Genomic DNA, 26,727 nt, shown 5'->3' with positions numbered 1-26,727 from the left:
CTAGCCAGGTATAGCTGAAGGGATGAGCCACTTCCTTTCTGTAGTCCAGACCATCATTCTCAGCATTTTGAAATTATTCAAATTCAGAATATTTAAAGCCGCATTTTTTTTGTGAAATGCTCGTCTTTTTCACAGAAGTGGTGGTATGTTTCATTCCTGAGATTCGATGCCTGGAGACTCTGAACACTATGAATAACTAAAATCAGTTTTCATATCTAAACAAGTGTAAGACAAAATAACTTAAGATAATTAATATTGAGTTGATAAAATACTTAATTATTGAAACATTATCTGTTGATTTAGGTTTCTGTAATTTCCTTGTTAGTTTTTCTTTTGAAAATTCTAGGTTTATCCCTACTTTTGTTGTGGCAGAATTTCTTTTAATTGAAATTATCTAAATGGATGTTGAGTTTAGTTTAATATGAGTTCTCCTATGGAATATTACACTAATCTCTTAATTAAAAATGTTAACAGGAACAGAGAAAATCAGAGGCTGTAACAATGAGATGCAGGAAATAATATACAGAAGGAAAGAGACTGAGGTAGCAAGATAGATAAGGGAAAAGACTGATAGTAGTAGAGACATGGACATACGTCTACATGTAAAGATTGTGTGGTGTAAAGGGAAAATAAGACTACTATAGAAAAGGAGAGAGATAGATTGGGGAAAGTGATAGATATGGAGAGAGACAAACACACAGACATATATAGAAAAAAAACCAGGTATACCAGGAAGTAGAAAGAGACAGAAAGTACTTCAGTGAATAGACTAATATGGGTCGAAACCAATAAAGGTAGAGCACCACACTACAGTTGCCAACCCTCCAGGAACAAAGATTAAGCTCTGGGACACTGCTCGGAGTAAATGAGGAGAGTGCAAGTGGCTACAAAATGAATATTGGGCAGTGGGCTGTTTGATTTACATTCATGAATGATTCTGTCAGATCCATTCACTTTCCTACGGTTTGTGTGGGAAAGTAAGTGGATCTGGCGGAGTCATAGTTGACATGGGAAAGTGGACTTGGTGAGCGAACAGAGGAGGGAGTGTGAGGGTCTGTGTTTAAATCTTGTTGGAAACACCCAGGCAGCATTGGCAACACCAGAAGACGAAGCCAATCAGCTTAGTGGCAGGCAGAGATAGTTGGTAAAAAAACACACACAATGTTAAAGATCAGGGGAAAACAAACAATCAGATTGAGTTGGGATGGCTGACAGAGGAAACTTACTTATGCCATTTTGAAAATGTATGTATGAGCACATGCAATTGGAAAGACATAAGTTCCGAAGCATGGATGTTGTGGAAAATTTCAAAAGACAGGAGATGTTCCTGGTTGGTGGGAGCGTGCTGACGAGTTGTGCCTTTGCTATTGTGCACAAATACTCTCTGATTTCCTGCTGCACGTTCCTTTAAAGTGGGTGCTGATGAAACATCTGCTCTCAAGTGCTAGCACCATGTACTCAGATACGGCATGATTAGAATAAGAGTAAAGATGCTGCCGGGCCTCACCGACTTTGGCACAGTCTCATCGAGTAACACTGTGTCTTTGAGAAAACAACTGGAAATTAGGACAAATTATTTGTCCTGCTTGCTCAAAGTTACCAGAAACTGGAACCAGTTGAGTAAAACTGGACACAGTATTCCTGCATTCAGAAGACTATCTCTCTATGAAGGCTATACTTGCATTAGACTTATGTCTCACTGAAATATTTGGCCAGACAGATTTTGTATATTTTAATTCTTTTTGTTCGAAACGATAATTTACAAAACTGGGGGAGATCGGTTGAAATCTAAAATAACTATAGGTCTCCGAGAATTTTCAATGCTCCAGCTTACAATAAAATATATTTGTGTCTTTCATGTGATATACTTTGTGGCTTTGCTCACAGTGAGTTAGAGCAGGTATTGCTTCGAATATACACAATTAAAAATGAGAGGAAGAATTTGGCATGCTAAGTGAAGAGTGAGTCTTCATGCAGCACATGACAGGGAAAGCGCGAAGGGGAAAGGTAGGATGGGAGAAAAAGGCACAACGGGAGAAAGTGGGTTGAAAGAATGTGTGACAAAGTATGATAAGAAGTAAATTACAGGAGTGGACATAACACATAAGGGGTTTGAGACTTGATACATTTAACAGCCTGTAACTATTTTACTTCCATTGCACAAAAAATATGGTTAGGGTTCATTTCCAAATTGCGTTACCCGTAAAAAATACCAGACTTAATTTTTTTCAGTGTCATTTACAGTTTTGCCGATTCCTTGTCATCCTTGTTAATGAACTGATTGCAGCGTTATGTCTGCATTCTTTCACACAGCTCCTAAGATCTCCACTTTGTCGCTCTGAGCTTTCGCTTGCCTCTGGCCAATTGATTCATGCTGCAAGTTGGCGTAGGCAAATTCATTTTCTCGCCTGCCAGTGGTCTCAGATTGAGTTGCCTGGGTCTGCAGGTGAGAGAGAGAGAGAAAGAGGAACAAATGTGAGCCGTTACAAAAAAGTTGCTTTTTCTCAAAATCTGAATCCCAACCAGCACAAGGCCCCATTCACCTAGCAATCACTGATGTTCAAATAAGAACAGAAAAGAGTAAGAAATAGGAGCAGGAGTAGGCAATCTGTCTCCTTAAGTTTGCCCCGTGATTCAATAAGATCACAGCTGATATTCCCATGGACTCAGCTACACTTACCCTCCCATTCCCCATAACTCTTAATTCCTTTACTGTTCTGAAATCTGCCTTAGCCTTAAAAACATTCAACGAGGCAGCATCAATTGTCTCACTAGGCAGAAAATTCCACAGATTCACAACCCTTTGGGTGACCAAGTTCCTCCTCAACTCAGTTCTAAATCTGCTCCCACTTTATTTCATGGCTCTACCCCCTGGTTCTAGAAATTATGGCCTTTGTTTTAATATTCTCATCTTAATTATTTCAGAATTCCCTCTAATGCTCCATCCATCTTCATCTCTGTTACCTCCTTCAGCCTTACAGATTCCTTTGATCCATGTGTTCTTCCAGTCCTGAACAATTTGCACCCTAATTTTGAACACACTGACATTAGTGCCTGCATCTTCACTTTAGGCCCGTGGCTGTGAAATTACCTTGTTCATCCTCTCATCTTCTCTATCGCTCTCTCCTCCTTCAAATTATTCACTTCAGGCCAAGGTTTTGATCGACTGCGCAAGTTTTTCTTTAAATCACAAAAAATTTTGATCAGCGTGCACTTATTGTCCTCTCTCATTGCTCTGGAGAAGACAGACCCTTGTTGAACCACTGCAGTCTGTGTGGCTTAAGTTTTCTCACACTGTTTTTCAGAGAGGGAGTTTATGATTGAGATTTTACAATGAGGATTCTGACACGAATATCCAAACGAATTAGAAAAAAAACCCCAGCGCTTCAGTGTATCAAAAAGGCAGCTCATCACCACCTTTTCTCGGGGATTATGGGATGGGAAATAAATTCTGGTCTATTCATTGACACACACATTCAATGAACTAATAGCTTGACCGTGACTACCAGAATGGTCAGAAGTGAACTGGATGAATCTTTGCCTTTCAGCAACATACATGATGAGTCCATACAAAATGAAATTAAAACTCAGTCCCATGTTAAAAAGTGTCTCCTCAATTCACTGAATCTCTGCGCCTCATCCCCTCTCACAGCATTCAGTCATCTGTTTTGAGCCTCTTCTGCACTCTCCTGTTCCAACTGCCTCACCAGTTTGATTATCTGGGACACCCTCCCTAAACAAGCTAACCCAAACCTCTATAGCATGATCTATATCTTTCCAACTTGTTCATTAAGCCCACTAATGATACTAAATTTAGAATCCATTCCTTGTATCAATTATTGCCTCCTTCTCCTGTGGAATGAGTTGTCATGGTTTTCTGCATTAAACGTGTCACACTTGAGCAACAGAATGAAGACGCATTAATTTTGGAAACCCATTTACAAACCTTTTTTGGTGTCTGCACTTCAGTGTAGATCACAGGTTGGGAATCGCTTTCCAACTCTTGCCCTGGGACAATGCAAAAACAACCGGTTAATTGGGAAATATCAAAAGGTAACTCACACGCTGTTGCACTCCCAGGGATAATACACACTTGAAGTGCTCGGCACTGCTGTTTGGAGTGTCATGAGATGCCTCATGTTCTACACCATCTAGCCCCAGAAGAATATTCTTCTATTCCTTTCTGTCTCATGCACTTATTTCACTAGTCCTCCTGTGTATCCACTTTATTTTCCTCAGCTACTCCATCTGGCAATATGTTTTACGTTTGGAGTACACGCTAGATAAACAGATTACCCCAAACTTCTCTCATATTTTTCAACAGCAAAATGGAGTTCATGACAAAGATTTCGAGTTAATAAGTAGAACCATATTATAAGGGTGCAATTTTCCTTATCCTACAGGTAACAAGAAAGAGAAATGTGTGGGTTCTGGAGAGAATCACACCCCATTCTTGCAAAACTTCCAAATACAAATGGGGTAAAAGAGTCCACAGCTGATGTTCTCAACTCAGTAAAGTCATGAAGTCATTAATTAACAACGACTTAAGAGTTTCAATTCAGGAGAAACGGGGTGTGGTGTGTGGGGGGGTCATTTCCAGACTGGAAAACCATGGAGCCCTATCTATTGTGTTAGGGAGACGGTGGGGGTGGTGTTTGGGGGGTGGGGGGGGGGCAAGGGTACTTCCAATTGTCCATCTGGGGGCAATTAAAGGCAGAGATTGGATCAACTGGTAGCCTCTGAAAACCACCTTCCACCCTGACCTTGTTTCTGACACTCATTACACCCCCCATCACAGTCATCATCACCCCCACAATGGGATAAAATAAAGGCTTGCCTTCTCACTGCTGGATCCCCTAAGAGGTGACCCTCAACTGGCAGGCTTTAGGACCCAGCAGCTGTTGGCCAGGTTGCCAGTGTTAAGGCCGATGAAGAGATAACAAAATGTGGGGCTAGATGAACACAGCAGGCCAAGCAACATCTTAGGAGCACAAAAGCTGACGTTTCGGGCCTAGATCCTTCATTAGAAAAGGCCTATGAAGGTCAAGTTAGTCACCCTCACTCGCCTGTCAGCTCATAATGTCCTGATTGGCAGTCAACCCAACAGGCTCATACACCACCAGCCCGTCCATCCCCTCATTTGCATTTTGAGAAGGAAATGGAAAGCGATGCACTTAATGTCCAAACCATATTTAGCTCCTTGGTAATCTTAAAGATCTCCATGAGGTCGGCTGTCAGTCTTTGCTTTTATAGAATCCCTATGGTGCAGACAGAGGTTCTTCATCCCATTGGGTCCACACTGACCTTCCAAAGACCATCCCACCCAGACCAATCCCTGTGACCCCGCATTTCAATGGCTAACTTAACCTCGCCTGCACACTATGAGTGATGCAGCATGGCCACTTCACCCTAACCTGCACATCTTTGGTCTGTGGGAGGAAACCGGAGCAACAGGAGAGGGCCCACACAGACACGGGGAGAATGTGCAAACTCCACACCGATATTCGCCCTGAGGGTGGAGTCAAATCTGGGTACCTGGGGCTGTGAGGTAGCAGTACTAGCCACGGTGCCACCATACCAAGTCAAACAGGAGTGGAGCGTCATGCATTGGTCAGGATTACACTAGAAGCACGTCACCAGATATTATGAGAGCAGTCTCCTCGATGTAAATAAACCCAGCACGGTGGGTGTGGCACTGTTTCAAGTGGAGACCAACAGCTCAGGAGATCTTGACTTCCCCTGATCAAGTAACATTTGTGATTAGCAGTTGAAACTTGTTTTAATTTGATACCCATTGTGTTCAAGCAGAAACAGAGGGATATTAAAGTGGGTGGCTTACTCCATTGTACTATTAATGTCCCACCTCTCCAGTTTATTTCATTGATACTCAACTTCACATGGTATTCTGCCAGCTACAGTTAGAGTGTTTTGCAGCCTCATTCATGACGCCTTTTCTGTGAAATCAGATGGGAGGAGAGTTAGGCGTGCCAGCCACACTGGGACTTCCCAACATTCATGCTGCTGGCGCCATGTTGAAAGACCCTGTGCACGGCCGATCCGACACAGCGAGCCAGGAGCTGGCCCTCACCCTGTGATGCTTGACCAAGGGTGAATCTGGGAGGAATTGAATGCTCAGTTCCCACTTCGTATTCCGGAGCTTACACACACGAGGGAGGGGGACAGTCACTTACTGTGCCACGGGACACCATGCCACTACACCATGTCAGCCTGGACCACTGCCATGTTCAAGAACACTCACAGCAGTGCAGGAAGAAGGTCAATGATCTTGTATCTTCTTCAAGGGTAAGTGATATTATTCTCCCTCTGTTATCTCATATTCTCAGGGCCTTTACTCACTCTAACTATACATAACAACAAAGAAAAAAATCAACGGACTGCGGATGATGAAAATCAGAAAGATAAATCACCAGCAATCCCTCATTTTCTCATTTTGACAATTACCCAGACTGCCCAACTGATGTTCTCGCTCCCTGGGCTCCAGCTCCACCTATCATTTATTCCTCACCCGACCCCATCTTCAGCACATATACCAACCTTTCCCAAACTATAATCAGTTCTGAAGAACTTTAACTTAGTTAACTCTGACTTTAACTTTAGTTTAACTTTAACTCTGCTTTCTCTCTCTCCTCAGATGCCAGCAGAGTTGCTGAGTTTCTCCAGCAATTTTTGTTCTTGATGGCACTACACTTGTCATTCCCCAAGCCTCATGGGCTAACAGTTCCATTATTGCAAACATCATGTGCACTTGATGTCTCTTAGCACCTCAAATTCCTAACCCACATCCCTTTCTGACTTCTGCACGTCTTACTCACTGACTGGGGACACTTCACCTCCTGTCCTCAGCAATGATATCTCTTCCATCCACGTGCATCAAACTCAATCCATCCCTTCGTCTAATTGCAGGATACATTGGCCGACTCCTAGGCAGCACCCTGACTGACGCCCTACCATCCCCAACCTGCACTTGACTGTGGCCCAATCCCTGGACTGTAAAGGTGTAGATCCCCAGTCTCTGGTAGAACCAAGTGCGTGACTAACCATGGTGAATCCCCTGGACTGACGGTGTCATGTCAGGTAGTGCACAAGGGGTGTACTAACAAGGCAAGACAGTACACAAAGGTGGAGGTCTGGAAAGCACTGAAGTTCAGGGGAAAATCGGTGTACATATTCACAGATCCCTTAATGTAGCACGGCAGAGAGGTGAGGCAGTTAGGAGGTATGTGGAATGCTTCCTGTTTTTTGCTGTGGTATGGAATTCCAAGGGCAAGGAAGCTGTCCTGGAACAGTACAAAACTGTGGATAGGCACCAATTGAAGCATAGCATGCAGTTCTGGTCTCTATATTGTGTGAAGGGTATGACTGCACTAGACTGAGTGCAGTTCCTATTATCTCTTAACCAGGATACTGCCTGGAATAAGATGAGAAGCTTGACTGAAGGTATAAATACTCTTGACTGATCATAGTCCTCTTTAACCTCACTCAGGACTATTCCCCTTTAACTTACACACCGTTTGCTTGAAGCACATGCATCGTGTTTGCTGTATAAACAAATGGAACATGCTCTAAGTGTGATGCTGGCTTAGCACGGTGATGTGTTCAGCTCCTTGATTATTCAGTGCTCCACAAACTGCCTGCCTCACCTTCTGTGCTAATAAAAGAATGCAAGTTACAGAGGCTGGCATCCTTTAAGCCAGCCAGTGAATGCCAAGAAAACCAATACGAAAGCAAGCAGAGGCAGACAGCATTCGGGTAACTGGATGGTGCCCATGCAGGAAAACTGTTCTCATGATGACCATGATAGGTATTTGATGACAGGGTGTGGGGCCAGAGGAACATAGCAGGCCAAATAGCATCAGAGGAGCAGGAAGGCTGCAACCTCGAGCCTGGACCCTTCTTCAGAAATGGGGGGAGGGGAAGGGGGCTCTGAAATAAATGGAGAGAGGGGGAGGCAATGATAGAAGGCGGATAGAGAAGCTGATAGGTGGGAGAGATTATGGGCAGGTCAAGGAGGCAGGGATGAGGCGAGTAGGTAGAAAGTGGGGTTGGGGGTTGGTCAGTTAACCTACAAACCTACACTCACCTTTATTAGCTTCATCCCCGCTTCCTTAACCTGTCCGTCTTCTCGCCATCTATCTGTTCCACTGTCCAGATTATATCAGCGCCTCCTGCTCGCTCCCTATTAATTTCAGAGCCCCCTTCACCCTCCCCCGTTTCTGAAGAAGGGTCCAGAAGAGAAACGTCAGCTTTTCTGCTCCTCTGATGCTGCCTGGCCTGCTGTATTCATCCAGCTCTAAGCTGTGTTATCTCAGACTCCAGCGTCGGCAGTTCTTACTATCTTTAGGTATTTGGTGAGTTACCTGCTCTGATTTACATGTCATGAATTAGCGCTGCTTACGTTTCTTACAGAAGCTGAGGAGAAATGAAGACAGTACATAAATGAAGGGAGATGGGGACTTTATAAGGCACAAGTGCACGGAAATAAGTGGTCAGATTGTGAAGTCACAATTTTATTCACGGCATGTCTGTTGTGGTCTATAACCTGAGCCTTTATTTGTAGTGGCGATGCTGTCACTTTAAGAGGTTATGTTGTCCTGTTTTAAAGACAGGTTGTAAGGCAGAAGTTCTGAGCTGTCTCTAAGAAAAATAAACAATTTGTGAGGCCTTGGGGATTTATTTAAACACTGGAACAATGGAAGGTGCCTGGATGTGACCAGCTTTTCACAGACCTGGTTTTCTAGTTTTTGAGTATAGTTTTAAGCAGAACCCATTCAGGTGCCAAAAGAGCTAAAAGCATCAGTCAATGTCTCACTTTCTCTGAATTTTCTCTTGATTTTTTTCCTCCTGAATTGGAGAACTGCATGTGAGAATCTGTGTCTGAATTTTCCTTTTTGTCAAGGGGTGTGTTTATGGGGTGTTACTATATTGGAGCAGTTAATCAGTAACAGGTACTGTATCTATTATTCGGCTAAATTTTCTGAGAGTTAAGTTATTCTAAATTCCTCCTTCCTTTGTTTGTATTTTGAAGATAGTGTTTAAATAAATTGTGCTCTGCTTTACATTGATTAGTTTGATCAGTCGCCTTGCATCTGGAACATGGCATTTCTCATCTACTTTTAAAACAGAAAAAATCAGGGCCTAGGCTATCCTATAAAATTTGTTGAGGGGACCTGGTTTGGTCCATAACAAATGATTTTCTTTCTTGGAGATAGATTGTAAGGCAGAAGTGCCAAGCTGTCATCAAAAACACTGGGACAAAATAACCTTTTAAAGTCACAGCATTGTCACAGTGTGAAACGAGTTAGCCACCGTAATCAGAATAAACATTCATCTCACACATAAAAACAGAAATTTGTGGAAAAGCTCAGCGGGTCTGGCAGCATCTGTGGAGAGAAATCAGAGTTCTCGTTCTGAGGAAGGCTCACTGGGCTCGAAATGTTAACTCTGATTTCTCTCCACAGATGCTGCCAGCCAAGCTGAACTTTTCCACGAGTTTCTGTTTATGTTTCTGATTTCCAGCATCCATGGTCATTTCAGTTTTCATTAAACATTTATCCCAGTTCGGTAAATGACCTCTGGAGGGGAAGTGATGGCCTGGTGTTATAATCACTGGACTGTTAAATCCAGAAACCAAGGTAATGTTCTCAGGGTAGAATGGAGCTGGAGGAACACAGCAGGCCAGGTAGCATCGGAGGAACAGGAAAGTTGACTTTTTGGGTCGGGACCCTTCTTCAGAAATGGGGGAGGGGGAAGGGAGCTGGAAAATAAATAGAGAGAGGAAGGGCAGGGTTGGGGAAGGTAGGTGGGATGGTGATGGGGGGAGCAGGTGGGCACCAAACCCTACCACTCGCTACCTGCACTCACCTGTCACCATCCCATCTACCATCCCCAGACCCACCCCTCCTCTGTCTATTGATTTCCCAGCTCCCTGGCCTCTCCCATTTCTGAAAAAGGGGTCGCGACTCAAAATGTCATCTTTCCTGCTCCTCCGATGCTGCCTGGTCTGTGTGCTCCTCCAGGCTCCACCCTTTGTTATCTCTGACTCCAGCATTGGCAGTTCTTACTATCTCTAACATTCTGAGGACTGGGATTCGAATCCTGCCAAGGTAGCTGGTGGAATATGACTGCAATAGAAACCTGGAATTAAGAGCCTAACGATGACAATGAATCTGTTGCCAATTGTCGGAAAAACCCATCTGGCTCATTAACGCCCTATGAAGCCGCTATCCTTACCTGGTCTGGCCTACAAGTGAATAAAGTGTGAAGCTGGATGAATACAGCAGGCCAAGCAGCATCTCAGGCGCACAAAAGCTGACGTTTCGGGCCTAGGGTCTAGGCCAGAAACGTCAGCTTTTGTGCTCCTGAGATGCTGCTTGGCCTGCTGTGTTCATCCAGCTTCACACTTTATTATCTTGGATTCTCCAGCATCTGCAGTTCCCATTATCACTGGCCTACAAGTTAATCGAGGCCTACAGCAGGTGGTTGACTTTTAATTATAATTAGGAATGGGCTGACTCAGCCAGAGACTCACTCATCTCATGAATGAATTTTAAAAAAACTAATTCCGTTTGGGAAAGAAAACTGCGGTCTTTATCCAGTCCGTAGTAATGCCAATGATTCCTAAATATCCTCTGAAATGGCCTGATGAGAGTGATAACAGAGGGCCAATAAATCGCTTCATTGGCAATGTCCAAATCCCATCAAAGGGAAAAGAACAAAAAACATTTCCAGAAAGACTGAGATAACTCGCTGTTGAGCTGGAGGAACACAGCAGGCCAAGCAGCATCAGAGGAGCAGAAGAGCTGACGTTTTGGGTCACAAGAAGAAGGGCCCAGACCCAAAACCCAGATCAGCTTTCCTGATCCTCTGATGCCGCTTGGCCTGCTGTGTTCGTCCAGCTCCACACCTTGTTATCACAGATTCTCCAGCATCTGCGGTTCCTACTATCTCTAGAGAGACTGTTTTCAGACCATTCATCCTCAGTGAAGTTAGAAAACAAAAGGGATTGTTACACATAACAAAGATAGGCAGCTACATTATCCATATTTCTTGTACTTGATGTGACTGCATGATTTAATTTACACCAGAAATAAAATTCTAAAACCTACATAGAGGTGCAAAAGTCATGTACGAATTTGACCCAGAGGGTGAGAGGAGCCATGGCCATCATTGTTTAGAATCGCACCTTCACTTCTTGATAAACTCGCTTAAATAAGCAATGTCCTTTCCCTGCAATTGTACCCCAGGCATACGTAAATGTGAACGGCCTCATGCTTGTTAAGGCGCTCAGTGGGTGCAGTGGTGTCCCAGAGAATGGACCAGCATCACACCAACCCTACCTCCGATCACTTCCTTCTTTTTCCTCCAAGCAACAATGACGAAAATGATGATGACAACCACTCCACTGGCAATGACCCCAACAGCCAGCAGCAATGTCTTGGTGAATGAACCTGTCAATCAAAGCAGCAAAGCCTAGAGTTAAGATATACCCAGTTGAGGACAATGCACATGGGCAGAGAAATGGAATCTATGCTTCCTACAGTCACGTATGGAGCTTGGCATGCATTATAAGATGGTGTCCATCATCTCACGGACCTTTCTGCCTATGTTGAGAAAAGGATCCACCACTTTGCTAGTCCATTCCCAGCCCCAGCCCTCCTCTGTGTTCTGTGGACATGCAACAATGCATTTTATAGATTATTCCATTCCTCAGTATGGATGCTTTCAATCTCAGCAAAGACAACTAAACCAAATGCAACCGCAAATGGAATCTGATGGGCATGACCCATTGTCAGGAACCTTTTGTAAATGGAGTTTCATGGGCTAAAGTAGCAGCCACATTCCAAACATGGGATAATTCTAAACCTGCACTTTAGCCAGTTCTCTCGAAGCGTAATTGGGTCGAAATAATGAAATTCGTTCAAATGACAGGTCTGTATGGACAGCAATCATTTTAATTGAACACTGCCAATGAGAATATAAATGGGAGGATCTGATCGACCTCTTTGATTTCTATGAGGATGTTATAGACACTGTAGATAGTAAGAATACTAAATTAGTGGAAGCAAATCCATTAATTCCAATCTCCCAGAAAGAACTAACAGCAGCAGTCAGGGAATTGTTCCTTCCAGTATTGAAACAAGGTTCATTAAGAAATGTTCACAAATTGGAATCTACAGTGTGGAGACATTGTGCCATTTGGTCCAACTAGTCTATGCTAGAATTAATGTTCCTATTTCTACTCAAATTAACTCCCTATCTGGTATGTTACTCATTCCCTTTTCTGCCATATATGCATCAAACCATACTTAACCATAAAAATCCCGAAATAGAAGCAGGCCATTCAGCCTATTGGGTCCATACCAACTCTCCGAAGGGCATCCCATCCAGACCTATCCCCTGCCTTATACCTGTAACCCTGCATTTCCCATGGTTACCCTACCCAGCCTGCACATTACAGGGCAACTTCCCACCGCCAATCCACCTAAACCACACATCTTTGGACTGTGGGTGGAAACTGGAGCACCCGAAGGAAACCCACGCAGACACGGGGAGAATGTGCAAACCTCACATGGACAGAGAATAGAATCAAACCCGCGTCCCTGGCTCTGTGAGGCGGCAGTGCTAATCACTCATCCACCATGCCACACTCTACTTAAAAACATCAACGAGGGCCTTCAGTTCAGGCTGAAGTTTATAATCAGTGATTTAATAACCACATTGACACATGGAAGTACCTCAAGCATGGTTAGGTAAATTTAATTTTGTTTTCCACTCAGAGAAACATAATAGTGGAAACTATTTCTTTAAAGTCCTTAATTTTTGATGTATATTCTGAGAACAATAGTGACAAAGCAATATAATTTCCTTGGACAATTACAGTTTGATTTCACAGTGCATAAGCTAAAATCTGAAATAAGAATGATGTGGAGATGCCGGTGTTGGACTGGGGTGGACAAAGTCAGAAGCCACTCGATACCAGGTTATGGTCCAACATGTTTATTTGAGATCACAAGCTTTCACTGCGTAACCCCTTCATCAGATGACGTGGAGGGACTTTTGTTTCACCTGACCAAGGAGCAGCACTCCAAAAGCTTGTGGCTTCAAATAAACCTGTTGGACTATAACCTGATGTTGTGTGGCTTCTGACTGAAATATGAAAGCCAACCAGGCATGTTGAACTGTTCAGGAAGGGCTGACAATCCGAGGATTAACTAAAATGAGTAAATTAGGAATACTTACTCTTTGTTAACCCAGAGAAATTCTTTTTGTACTTACCAGGTGGGCACCTCTCCGTCACCGACACTCCGTGTTTATTCTGAGCTAGGCACGAAACACAAAAGCTTGCTGTTGTTTCCAGCCTCAGTGTACTAACTGAATGAGTGCCATTGAATTCTGACTTTATACTGACCCTGGGATCAGTGAGGTTTATACTTTCATCACTGATCTTCCATGTAATGACTGCAGGAGGACTGGCCTCAGCAATGCACTTGTATAGAACTTCCTGGCTGATTGTTACCTTGTCAGGCTTATCTGTAAGTAAACAGAAAATAATGCCTATTGGAGCTCTTGCTTAGAATGAACGAATCACTTGCCCAGCAGGTTGATGCTGAAGACAGTCTCAATCCTGTACTGAGTTAATCAATTTGAATCAAAGCAACAGCAACAAGTCTACCACCAGCCTCAAAAGATTCTGAAAGAAAAGACAAAGTTTCCTTTATTGATCACTAGAGGTTGGCATTTTTCGCACCTATGTGCCTGGTTTGTGTGAAAGCATGTTTACGTGTCTGTGTAAGTTTATGCATTGTAAGAAAGCCCTTCAGATAAAGAACAAGACTGGTTGTGGGAGATCTATTTCATTAAATCCCTACAGTGCATACAAGGAAGATTTGGCCCATCTGCCCCAGCCTAGTAACCCCAAATATATCCTATTTACACCCTGGTGCTATTTTAAGCACCTGGAGGAAACCTACACAGACACAGGGAGAATGTGCAAACTCCACACAGACAATCACCTAAGGCCAGAATTGAAGCTGGGCCCCTAGCACTGTGAGGCAGGAGAGTTAACCACTGAGCCACTGCACCTTCCCATTAAGTTCGAAAAGACAGCGAAGCATTTCTCAAATGACCCCTGTTCTTAAAACACATAACGAAATGCATTTGTTCCATTGAGATGTGTCGGTGTTATCTGAAATGGTTGCAGCAGAGAATGGGACCATTCAATCCATTGTGTCTGTGCTGGATTTCTGAAGAAGTGGTTTTAACACCGCTCTCCCACCATCTCTTCAGACCCTTTTACATTGCCATCAGAAAAGGGACAATCTAATCTGCTCTTGAAGGCCTCAACTGAACCTGCCTCCACTATAATCTCAGGCAGCACATTCCAGATCCCAACTGTGTGAAAATGTTGTCCCCAGCATCAGTACTATCCATGCATATATCCTACTGCGGCATAAAACAACCTCTCCCATAAAAGATTTCTCAGATAACGTTCAAGCTTATTATAATTGCATTGAACCACTTCTGTGGGAGGTGATGGCCTAGTGATGTTAACAGTCATATGAGCCTTATGATGTTCTCGTGCCCCAGGTTTGAATTCTGTCATGACAGATGGTGGAAATTGAATTAATTTTTATACCAATTCTCATATTATCAATCAAATGATGACCATGAATTCATCTTTGATTGTTGGAAAAACCTGTCTGGTTCACTAATGTCCTTTAGGGAAGGAAACTGCCATCCTTACCTGGTCTGGCCTACATGAGACTCCAGACCCACAGCAATGTGGTTGACTCTTAACTGGCTTCTGAGCAGTTAGTGATGGGTGGTAAATGCTGGCTTGGCCTGTGATGCCCACAATCAGTAAATGCATCGTAAAAGGTCAGGAAGAGTTCTTTATAAACAGCAAGTCTTCACCTCTCCACAAACTATTAACCTCCTCAATAATCTTAAAACAAACTTTCCAATTCCAAAATGTGTGATGGCTAGATCCAAAGTAGAATTGACTTAAACTGCATTGTTTGGCTAAAATGCAAAGGAGAGATGCTGAAGTTGTTTGCAATGATTGAGAGCAGCGACAGCTAATTGGAGCAAAGTATCAGTGCTGACTGAAAAAAAATCTGTTCCAATCCTTAAATTTGCCAGTCAGGTTTTTGTCAGGATCTGTTATGTTGTGGACTCTTGGCCCTATGTAAGCCTAACCATGACTTAACTTGGAAAAACCAACTGCAAATGGTAAGGCCTTGAGTCTCTAGACAACAGCACAGCAAGATCAGTTTTATCCAAAACCGCTGTGCTTTGACCAATGTATGGCCCTTCAACCAAACTCAACTCCTGACGGCTGTCTGGTGTGTGTATAATCTTCCATCACTCAATACTCACTGGTTCCCACCCTGGTTAATTTCAGCCAGCCTTTCACCAACAAGTCATAACATCCTTGTGTCATCTTTGAATTAGGCGTGAGTTTCCCTGAATCAATTGCCAATCATGAAGTTAAGACCTTGAAAGGTCACTCAATGTTTAACACAGTATTGTAAAGATCCTTGTTTAGCTTTCATTAGTGGAGGGATTGAGTTCAAGAGCAGTGGAATTACGCTCCAGCTGTACAAAAGCCTGGTTTGGCCGCATCTGGAGTATTGTGTCCAGTTCTGGTCACCTCATTACAGGAAAGATGTGGAAGTGTTGGAAAAGGTGAAGAGGAGATTTACCAGGATGTTATCTGGAATGGAGGGAAGGTCTAATGAGGAAAGGTTAAGACAGCTCAGGCTTTTCTCTTTAGAACAACAAAGGATGAGAGGTGACTTGATAGAGCTGCACAAAATGACCAGAGGTACAGATAGAGTAGCCAGCCAGAGACTTTTTCCTAGGGTGGAAGTAGCTTTTATGAGGGTTCATAGTTTTAAAGTGAAAGGAGGTAGATATCGGGGAGACGCCAGAGGTAGGTTTTTTACTGAGAGAGTGATAGAGGCGTGGAATGTATTGCCAGAGAGGGTAGTGGAGTCAGCCTCATTAGGGGCATTTAAGTGGCTGTTAGATAGGCATATGGATGATAGTATAAGGCAGGGGTGGAGGTTAGATAGACCTTAGGATTAGTATAAAAGATCGGCACAACATCGTGGGCTGAAGGGCCTGTACTGTGCTGTACTGTTCGATGTTCTATGTTCTAGATTCTGACTGACTCCAATCTATCTGCTTCAACTGCCTATCAATAATTTACTTATTATATTTCAAAAGTATCAAAATGGCCACTTCATTACTTCATTGTAATTGTCCCCAACTTAAGACAAAAGAAATAATTTACCTCCCTGACTGTTATTGTAGCCTTAAGGTTACCACTTCATGTCGAACATTTTATTTCCGCATTACATCACACTACTAACTGTTATCATGTTTTGTACGTCACAAGTGTTTTCAAACTTTATGGAATTATAGAACCCCTACAGTGCAGAAGCAGGCCATTTGGCCCATTGAATGCAGACTGGCCCTCCAAAGAGGATCTCAACTAGACTCACCCCCTTCCCTCTATTCTTATAATCCTGCATTTCTTGTGGCTAATCCACTAGCCTGCACATCCCTGAACACAATGGGCAATTTAGCAAAGCAAATTCACCCTAACCTGCATATCTTTGGACTGTGGGAGGATACCCTCCCAGACAGGGAGGCAACATGCAAACTTCACACAACCAGTTGCACAAGCATGGAATTGAACCTGGGTCCCTGACGCTGTGAGGCACCAGTGCTAACTACTCAGCCACTGTGCCACCCTAATGTTGTCTCTAAGCTGCCTCATTACCCTGGTTGGACTAGGTGTCCTTGGGCATACCCAGCATTTTTCAACAAACGGATAGCTCACATGTCTGAGCAGGTAGTATTTTACGTTGAAAATTAACATGTTGTAAGTGCTTCTAGTCTTATACATGTCTTATACAGAAGTGACACTGTGGTTCAGAGGTTAGCACTGCTACCTCACAGCATCAGGATCCTGTTCCACCCTCGGGTGACCGTCTGTGTGGAGTTTGCACATTCTCCCCGTGTCTGCATGGGTTTCCAACAGGTGGCCCAGTTTCCCCCACAGACCAAAGTTGTGAAGGTTAGGTGAGTTGGCCATGCTAAATTGCCCATAGTGCCCAGGGATGTGCAGGCTCGGTGGATTAGCCATGGGAAATGAAGGGTTATAAAGGGGTGGTTCTGGGTGGGATGCTCTTCAGAGGGTCATTGTGGACTCAATGGGCTGGATGGCCTGCTTCCACATTGTAGGGATTCTAGGAGGATGCTAGTATGCTGTAAATGCTTAGGGCACTGGAAAATAATGGTCAATGTGCACTCAAGGTATTTGTGTGTTTATCTTCAGCCTCTGAATCGGCAACTTTGAGGGGGAAGGGATTGAGCTTAGATTTCAGCTCCTAACTCATTCCTGCCGATTGATTCTGTTTATGCTTCATTCATTGAGAGGTTCAGAGATTTGATTGGTAAATTGGTTTTCATCTCAGCTGATGCTTCGTTTTTGCTGTTGGAATTTTGCCACAAAGAGAAAGGAGCTCTCTACATTCAGGCTTTTAGATCTGACATTTGTGAGCCCATAATGCTAATGTTCCAAGGTTTTAAATTACACAGTTGTAGAAACCACCAGCAAAATTGCTGAGGTATGTCAATACAGCTTTGGCAATCCACCAATGACAATTCATTGAAAGAGATCATGGGATAAGGACAGTGCACTGCAAGGAGGAAGAAAAAGATTGCATTTCTGTCGTATCTTCATGGCTTCAGGCCATCACAAAACTGTTCCACAGCTGGGGAAGTACATTGAAGTGTAGCTGTTGTTGTATTGTAAAGGAAATTTCTCCTTTCTTGAGAAAAGATGTCCTGGCACTGGAGGGGGTGCAGAGGAGATTCATCAGGTTGATTCCAGAGTTGCAAAGTTTGTCTTATGAGGAGAGATTGAGTAGACAGGGACTATACTGGCTGAAATTTAGAAGAATGATTTGTGGTCTGACAGAAACATAAAATTACGAAGGGAATAGATAAGATGGAAGCGGGGAGGGCGTTTCCACTGGTGGGTGAAACTAGAACTAGGAGGTATAGCCTCAAAATAAGGGGGAGCAGATTTAGGCCTAAGGTGAGGAGGAAAGTCTTCACCAAGTGGGTTATGAATCCACAGAATTTCCCGCCTAGTGAAGCAGTTGAGGCTACCTCATTTAATGTTTTCCAAGCAGAGATGGATAGATTTTTGAACAGTAAAGGAATTAAGGAGCTGAGTCCACAAAAGGATCAACCATGATCTTCTTGATTCATGGAGCAAGCTCGAGGAGCCGGATGGCCTAATCCTGCTCCTATTCTTTAGGTTCTTATGAAATATGTCAGACAATTTTTACACAGCAAGATCCCATGAAGAGTGATAAGTAGCTAATAATCGGTTTTCAGTGATAGAGTTGGAAAGATAAACATTGGCTTTGAGAGAAGTCTACGAACAGTGTCTTTTGATGGTCCACGCCCACCCAGGAGTTTAGTGGCTCAACCGAGAGCAGGCTGCATAATTTGTAACACTAAGAAGCATCAAAAAGTTTGTTTATCCCTTTTGATCCTCTGGAGTCCAGTCCATAGACTCTCCTAAAATGAAAACAGTAAATGATGAAGAAAGGTCGAAAAGCAATTCCGGAGAGAGAAACATAGCTAATATTTTGAGTCCAATCATGCTCCCCTGGACGACCCAAATCCAGGCTATGGTGGATGACCTTAGATTATTGATTATCAATAATGACCTGTTCCTTAAGAGACAAAAAAAAGGCTCTTGCTTCAGATTGTCATCTGACAAATGATGCTGCAAAGATGATGAATATTATCTAATTCGTGGGGCACGCTTCATTATAATAGATAATAGAACATAGAACATAGAACAGTACAGCACAGAACAGGCCCTTCAGCCCACAATGTTGTGCCAACCATTGATCCTCATGTATGCACCCTCAAATTTCTGTGACCATATGCATGTCCAGCAGTCTCTTAAATGACCCCAATGACCTTGCTTCCACAACTGCTGCTGGCAACGCATTCCGTGCTCTCACAAATCTCTGTGTAAAGAACCCTGACATCCCCTCTATACTTTCCACCAACCAGCTTAAAACTATGACCCCTCGTGCTAGCCATTTCTGCCCTGGGAAATAGAGTTGATAGCCAGAGACTATCTATACCTCTCATTGTCTTGTATACCTCAATTAGGTCCCCTCTCCTCCTCCTTTTCTCCAATGAAAAGAGACCGAGATCAGTCAACCTCTCTTCATAAGATAAGCCCTCCAGTCCAGGCAGCATCCTGGTAAACCTCCTCTGAACCCTCTCCAAAGCATCCACATCTTTCCTATAATACGGCGACCAGAACTGGACGCAGTATTCCAAGTGCGGTCTAACCAAAGTTTTCTAGAGCTGCAACAAGATCTCACGACTCTTAAACTCAATCCCCCTGTTAATGAAAGCCAAAACACCATATGCTTTCTTAACAACCCTGTCCACTTGGGTGGCCATTTTAAGGGATCTATGTATCTGCACATCAAGATCCCTCTGCTCCTCCACACTGCCAAGAATCCTATCCTTGATCCTGTACTCAGCTTTCAAATTCGACCTTCCAAAATGCATCACCTTGCATTTATCCAGGTTGAACTCCATCTGCCACCTCTCAGCCCATCTCTGCATCCTGTCAATGTCCCGCTGCAGCCTACAACAGCCCTCTATACTGTCAACGACACCTCCGACCTTTGTGTCGTCTGCAAACTTGCTGACCCATCCTTCAATCCCCTCATCCAAGGTCATTAATAAAAATTACAAACAGTAGAGGCCCAAGGACAGAGCCCTGTGGAACCCCACTCACCACCGACTTCCAGGCAGAATATTTTCCTTCTACTACCACTCGCTGTCTTCTGTTGGCCAGCCAATTCTGTATCCAGACAGCTAAGTTCCCCTGTATCCCATTCCTCCTGACCTTCTGAAAGAGCCTACCATGGGGAACCTTATCAAATGCCTTACTGAAGTCCATATACACCACATCCACAGCTCGACCCTCATCAACTTTTCTAGTCACATCCTCAAAAAAACTCGATAAGGTTTGTGAGGCATGACCTACCCCTCACAAAGTCGTGTTGACTGTATTTGATCCAGCCATGCTCTTCCAGATGGTCATAAATCCTATCCCTCAGAATCCTTCCTAACACCTTGCAGACGACAGACGTGAGACTTACTGGTCTGTAATTGCCAGAGATTTCCCTATTTCCTTTCTTGAAGAGAGGAATTACGTTTGCCTCTCTCCAGTCCTCAGGTACGACTCCAGTGGAGAGCGAGGATGCAAAGATCTTCGCAAGTGGCGAAGCAATTTCATTTCTCGCTTCCCAAAGCAGCCGAGGACAAATCTGGTCTGGGCCTGGCGACTTGTCAATCTTAATGTTTGACAAAATTTTCAGCACATCAGCTTCCTCTATCTCTATCCATTCCAGCATGCACACCTGCTCTTCAAAGGTTTCATTCACTACAAAGTTCGTTTCTTTCGTAAAGACAGAAGCAAAAAACTCATTAAGGGCTTCCCCTACCTCCTCAGACTCCACACACAAGTTCCCTATGCTATCCCTGATCGGCCCTACTCTTTCTTTGACCATTCTCTTATTCCTCACGTAAGTGTAAAATGCCTTTGTGTTTTCCCGATTCCTTCTGCCAAGCCTTTCTCGTGCCCCCTCCTGGCTCTCCTCAGACCATTTTTGAGCTCCTTCCTTGCCTGCGTGTAATCCTCTCGAGCTGAACTTGACCCTAGCTTCCTCCACCTTATGTAAGCTACCTTCTTCCTTTTCACAAGAAGCTCCGCCGCTCTCGTCATCCAAGGTTCCTTTATCTTACCCCTTCTTGCCTGTCTCAGAGGGACATATTTACTCATCACTCGCAACAACTGTTCCTTAAACAGTCTCCACATGTCTATAGTTCCCTTACCATGGAACAATTGCTCCCAGTCCATGCTTCCTAACTCATGTCTAATCGCGTCATAGTTTCCTCTTCCCCAATTAAATATCCTCCCATTTTGCCTAATCCTCACATTCTACATAGCTATGGAGAAGGAGAGGCAGTTATGGTCACTATCACCAAAATGCTCTCCCACCACAAGATCTGATAACTGCCCCGGCTCATTTCCGAGCACCAAGTCTAGAATGGCCTCTCCCCTCGTCAGCCCGTCAAGGTACTGCGTTAGGAAACCCTCCTGAACACACCTTACAAAAACAGCTCCATTCAAATCTTCTGCTCGAAGCAGGTTCCAATCAATATTAGGAAAGTTAAAGTCACCCATTACAACAACCCTACTGCGTCCACACTTTTCCAAAATCTGTCGACCTATGCTTTCTTCAATCTCCCTGCTGCTATTGGGGGGCCTGTAGTAAACCCCTAACGAAGTGACTGCTCCCTTGCTGTTCCTAATTTCCACCCATACTGACTCAGTAGGCAGATCTTCCTCGACAATGGAAGCTTCTGTAGCTGTGATACCCTCTGATTAGTAGTGCTACACCCCCTCCTCTTTTTCCCCCCTCCCTATTCTTTTTAAATGTTCTAAACCCTGGAAGATCCAGCAACCATTCCTGCCCATGAGAAACCCATGTCTCTGTTATGGCCACAACATCATAGCACCAGGTACTGATCCATGCTCTAAGTTCATCACTTTTATTCCTGATACTCCTTGCATTAAAGCAAACACACTTTAACCGATCCCTTGGTTCCTTCCCACTAGCTGGTCTACCTCTTGCTACTGCCTCACCTGCATCAACTCTCACCTCCGGTATACAGCTCAGGTTCCCAACCCCCTGCCATACTAGTTTAAACCCTCTCAAACTACTCGAGCAAACCTTCCACCCAGGACATTGGTCCCCTTCCAGTTCAGATGCAACCCGTCCTTCTTGTACAGGTCCCACCTTCCCCAGAAGGCATCCCAATTATCGACATATCTGAAGCCCTCCCTCCTACACCAGCTGCGTAGCCACGTGTTCAGCTGCACCCGCTCCCTATTCCTCGCCTCGCTATCTCGTGGCACTGGTAGTAAACCAGAGAACACTACTCTGTTCATCCTGATCTGCAGCTTCCATCCTAACTCCCTGAAATCACTTTTTATATCCTCAATCCTATTTCTGGCTATCTCATTTGTGCCAATATGTAACACGATTTCTGGCTGTTCCCCACCCACGCCCCCCACCACTTTTAGAACCTTATGCACCCGATCGGATAGTGGGGCAGCTTTTCAGCAATCATTGTACAAGGAAAAATCAAAGGTTAAAATTCTGTAACAGATCAGAGTTTGAGCTGGATCTGGCAACAGATAGATCATAGAATCTCTACTGTGTAGAAACAGGCCATTCAGCTCATCAAATCCACACCGACTCGAGAGTGACAACTACGGCAGCAGCTAAAATAATAAAACAGCAATGAGAACAATTCAAAAGCCAGTGCAGAGATTGTCTTCCTGTGAACACATGTCCTCTCCTCATGGTAGGAGGGTCAATCAGCATAGGAATAAAGGTCACACCACCATTCCCACAAGGCCATATGCAAACCTGACAGCGGGTACATGGAAGGTGGGTAAGTGCTACGATTCCCAATCTACAGCCTCTAGTCCAATCACAACATGCCTGCACCCCCATTGTCTAAGTTCTCCTGGCTGCTGGAAGGAATAAATTCCACCTTATAATTCAAGGCAAAAATGAATTGTTACTCGCAGAAAAAAAAAGAACATGAGTTTTCACTCACAAACTGTGAGGATTTATCAAAAACAAAATCATGCCAGCAAATGTGATTGAGGTATTTGGTGATGTAAATTTGGGGATTTAGGTGGGAAATGGAATTGTGGCTGAGCATTTCTAAGGAACATGATGTAATGTTACCTCCTAGACGTGTTAGTACAATCAGCCTTAATGGGATTAAAGGACTGTGGATGCATGGACATGGAATTGTCTAAGAGACAGAAAGCAGAGTGCAGCTGTGAATGCTTCTAACCTTGATGTGAAATTTTGAGCATTTTGTTTTTATTGCAGGTTTCTAGCATCAACAGGATTTTGCTTTTATTTTGGGTATAATAATTTTTTTCACTGAGTATGATGCATCCAATGGGGTGAGGACTCGTTATCACTTTTGGGCTGTGTCAGCACCTAGCTAGCAAATTGGTGAAGAAAAGTGGAAGGCGAATACCAACAGGAGTCAGTCATGAAGGGAAGGTTCCCGAACTTTCAGCGAGCAATGTTGGCTCCTTGTCCATACCCCAAAAATGACCCAATTATGAGCTACAGAGACCGTTACCTTGTCAAAGTATGTGCATGACCTTCTACCATGTGCGATGTTTTTGTCAATCATTCTCAGGTTATGAGTGTCTCTGGCAAGGCCAGCATTGTACTGGAAGTTCATAGAATCCCTGCAGTGTAGATAGAGGGCATTTGGACCTCCCAAAGAGCATTCCACCCAATTCCTGTCACCCCACATTTATCATGGGTAATGTATCTCGTCTGCACACTAAGGGCAATTCAGCACAGCCAATTCATCTAAACTGCAAATCTATAGACTGTGAGAAGAAAGCAGAGCACCTGGAGGCAACCCATGCAGATGTGGGGAGAATGGGCAAATTCCACACAGTGAGTCATAGAACCCTTACAGCTTGGAAACAGTCATTCGGCCCATTGAGTCCACACCAACTCTCACCCACCACCCTAGATTTCCCATGGTCAATCCACCTAACCTGCACATCTTTGGATTGTGCAAACTCCACACAGGTAGTCACCCAAGGCTGGAATCAAACCGGGGTCCCCGTTGCTGTGAGGCAGCAGTGTTAACCACTGAGCTACCATGCTGCCCTAGTGTCCCTCATTGCACTCAAAAAGGTGCAGGTGACCTTTCTTTTGGGTTGTAGTGTGTGTGAATGAATGTTGCAGTGCTCTCAGACCAACAGAGTCTGGATATTCACCCAGCCATGATAAAGAAACAGCAACATAAATCAAAGATGTGACTGGATTGAAACATAAGCACTCTTCAGGGTAGGTATGAATAGAATATTTCCTGTTGTAGGGCAATCTAGCAATAGGGGTCACTGTTTAAAAATAAGAGGCTGCCTGTTTGAAACAGTTTTGAGGAGAACATTTCTCTCAGTGTTTTTTTTGAAACGGTCTTCCCTCGAAAAGTGATGTGAGCAGAGTCTTTGAATCCTTTTACGGCAGACCCAGCTAGAGTCTTGATAAAGTTCTTGGGAAAGTGACATAAACAGATTGCTATTGAATGACAGGGCAGACTTGAATTCCGAGTGGCCCACTCATGGTCCTTATTCATATATATCCAAGCTAAGTTCTGCATTTATTGAAAGGAACGCTGAAAGTCATGGTGTTCCTGGAAATCCACAGGCCTTTCCCTTCTTGATGTTGACTTTTGTGGGCGTGGATTATCCTTGTACATTGCTGAATTGCATTTGGTATAGAACAGGATTTGTTTAACTGACATGATTGTGCTGTAGCTTTTGGATTGATCAGCTGTACAGTACAAGCAGCAACAACAATGCAAGAGGAAACCATACAGTGTGACTGATTTGACAAACTAGATGTCCCTGCACATTCCATTTGCAAATCCCTGACACCCAGGTATAGGGTCATAAACCCAAATCAGTATGAGCACTGAACGTCCAATGAAAACAATGCAATATAATTATTGGCCTAATGAAGCAACAGTTACAAAATGACCATGTTGACAACGGGTAAACAACTGCCCCTTTAAATAATTGCTGCAGTAATGTACACAATTTGAAACCAATTTATCTCTAGTCATTTCGATGTGACAGAAAAAATGTGTACACACACACACACTGCCACCTATTTTATTCAGTTGAAACAGGTGCAGTCATTCTCACTTTCATTTTACAAGGCAATGACTTGACCAATCAGCCTTTCTAGGTTAAAATGTAAACAAAATCTCAGCAGTTAAATGTCAATCATCAGTAACTAGTGCATGCTCCCTGACAACTTGCCAATTAGTTTTCAATTGTTATTGGCAGGTTTATTCCCCACAATCATGCCATAAACAGTCAACTTGCCAACCAATCAACATTCCTTTCTCATACAGTACAAAATATGGTTTTCCCTTCACTTTCGTATTTCTTGCTAATTGTCCTGTGAGTGCAAGATGAAATGTTTTAACAAAATGCACATTTTTTATCAACACACATTTTGTTCAAAAATAAACAACAAGACCTTTTTGCAACCTCAGGACATCTCAAATCACTTTGTTGCCAATTAAGTACTCATCAACTATAACAAGTTGATAATGCTAGAAACACAACAGCTAATTCCTCAAGGCAAAGTCCCACAAACATGATAATAACCAGTCTAAGATAACAAAGTGTGGAGCTGGATGAACACAGCAGGCCAAGCAGCATCTTAGGAGCTCAAAAGCTGACGTTTCGGGCTTAGACCCTTCATCAGAAAAGGGGGATGGGGAGAGGATTCTGAAATAAATAGGGAGAGAGGGGGAGGCGGACCGAAGATGGATAGAGGAGAAGATAGGTGGAGAGGAGAGTATAGGTGGGGAGGTAGGGAGGGGATAGGTCAGGCTGGGGAGGACGGCCAGGTCAAGGGGGCGGGATGAGGTTAGTAGGTGGGAAATGGAGATGCGGCTTGAGGTGGGAGGAGGGGATAGGTGAGGGGAGGAACAGGTTAGGGAGGCGGGGACCAGCTGGGCTGGTTTTGGGATGCGGGGTTGGGGGGGGGGGGGGGGGGGATTTTGAAGCTGGTGAAATCCACATTGATACCATTGGGCTGCAGGGTTCCCAAGCGGAATATGAGTTGCTGTTCCTGCAACCTATGGGTGGCATCATTGTGGCACTGCAGGGGGCCCAGGATGGACATGTCATCGAAGTTGGGGGTGGGGGGAGTCAAATGGTTTGTGACTGGGAGGTGCAGTTGTTTGTTGCAAACAGAGCGTAGGCGTTCTGCAAAGCAGTCCCCAAGCCTCCGCTTGGTTTCCCCAATGTAGAGGAAGCCACAACGGGTACAGTGGATGCAGTATACCACATTGGCGGATGTGTAGGTGTACATCTGCTTGATGTGGAAAGTCATCTTGGGGCCTGGGATGGGGGTGAGGGAGGAGGTGTGGGGGCAAAGTGTAGCACTTCCTGTGTTTGCAGGGGAAGGTGCCGGGTGTGGTGGGGCTGGAGGGGAGTGTGGAGCGGACAAGGGAGGCGCGGAGAGAGTGGTCTCTCTGGACAGCAGACAAGGGTTGGGATGGAAAAATGTCTTTAGTGGTGGGGTCAGATTGTAGATGGCAGAAGCCTTCAAGGACTGCAACTTCCCCCCGCGGTGGTAGAGAATGCCCTCGACCGTGTCTCCCTGAGACTAGCATTCAATTCTAGATTTATCAATGGAACATTTCCAGCAACTCATCCCTCACACCCTGCCCCCTCAATAACCGCCAAAAGAGAATCCCCCTAGTCCTCACATACCGCCCCACCACCTCCGGATACAAAGCATCATCCTCCGACACTTCCACCATCTACAATCCGACCTTGTCCGCACCTGTCTTCTCCTCTATCCATCTTCGGTCCGCCTCCCCCTCTCTCCCTATTTATTTCAGAATCCTCTCCCCATCCCCCTTTTCTGATGAAGTGTCTAGGCGCAAAACATTAGCTTTTGTGCTCCGAAAATGTCTGCTGTGTTCATCCAGCTCCACACT

At 44.2% G+C, this 26,727-nt stretch overlaps 1 protein-coding gene across 3 annotated transcripts in view; it reads right to left on the bottom strand.

The window, feature by feature from the left end:
• Positions 1 to 1,656: 1,656 nt before the first annotated feature.
• Positions 1,657 to 26,727, bottom strand: part of LOC125458282 (myelin-associated glycoprotein-like) — a 45,471-nt gene continuing 20,400 nt past the window's right edge. For all 3 annotated transcript variants that reach the window (XM_048543438.2, XM_048543439.2, XM_048543440.2), the window contains exons 6-9: positions 13,297 to 13,551; positions 11,358 to 11,468; positions 3,947 to 4,008; positions 1,657 to 2,440 (exon numbers count right to left, since the gene is read on the bottom strand). In XM_048543438.2, coding sequence (XP_048399395.1) covers positions 2,306 to 2,440; positions 3,947 to 4,008; positions 11,358 to 11,468; positions 13,297 to 13,551 — 563 coding nt within the window. In that variant the 3' untranslated portion in view covers positions 1,657 to 2,305. The remainder of the gene's footprint in view (positions 2,441 to 3,946; positions 4,009 to 11,357; positions 11,469 to 13,296; positions 13,552 to 26,727) is intronic.

Source organism: Stegostoma tigrinum, chromosome 13 (assembly GCF_030684315.1).
Source record: "Stegostoma tigrinum isolate sSteTig4 chromosome 13, sSteTig4.hap1, whole genome shotgun sequence".
Taxonomy (NCBI): Eukaryota; Metazoa; Chordata; class Chondrichthyes; order Orectolobiformes; family Stegostomatidae; genus Stegostoma; species Stegostoma tigrinum.
The sequence above is the reverse complement of the archived record's forward strand: the minus strand, read 5'-3'. Positions and strand labels throughout refer to the sequence as shown.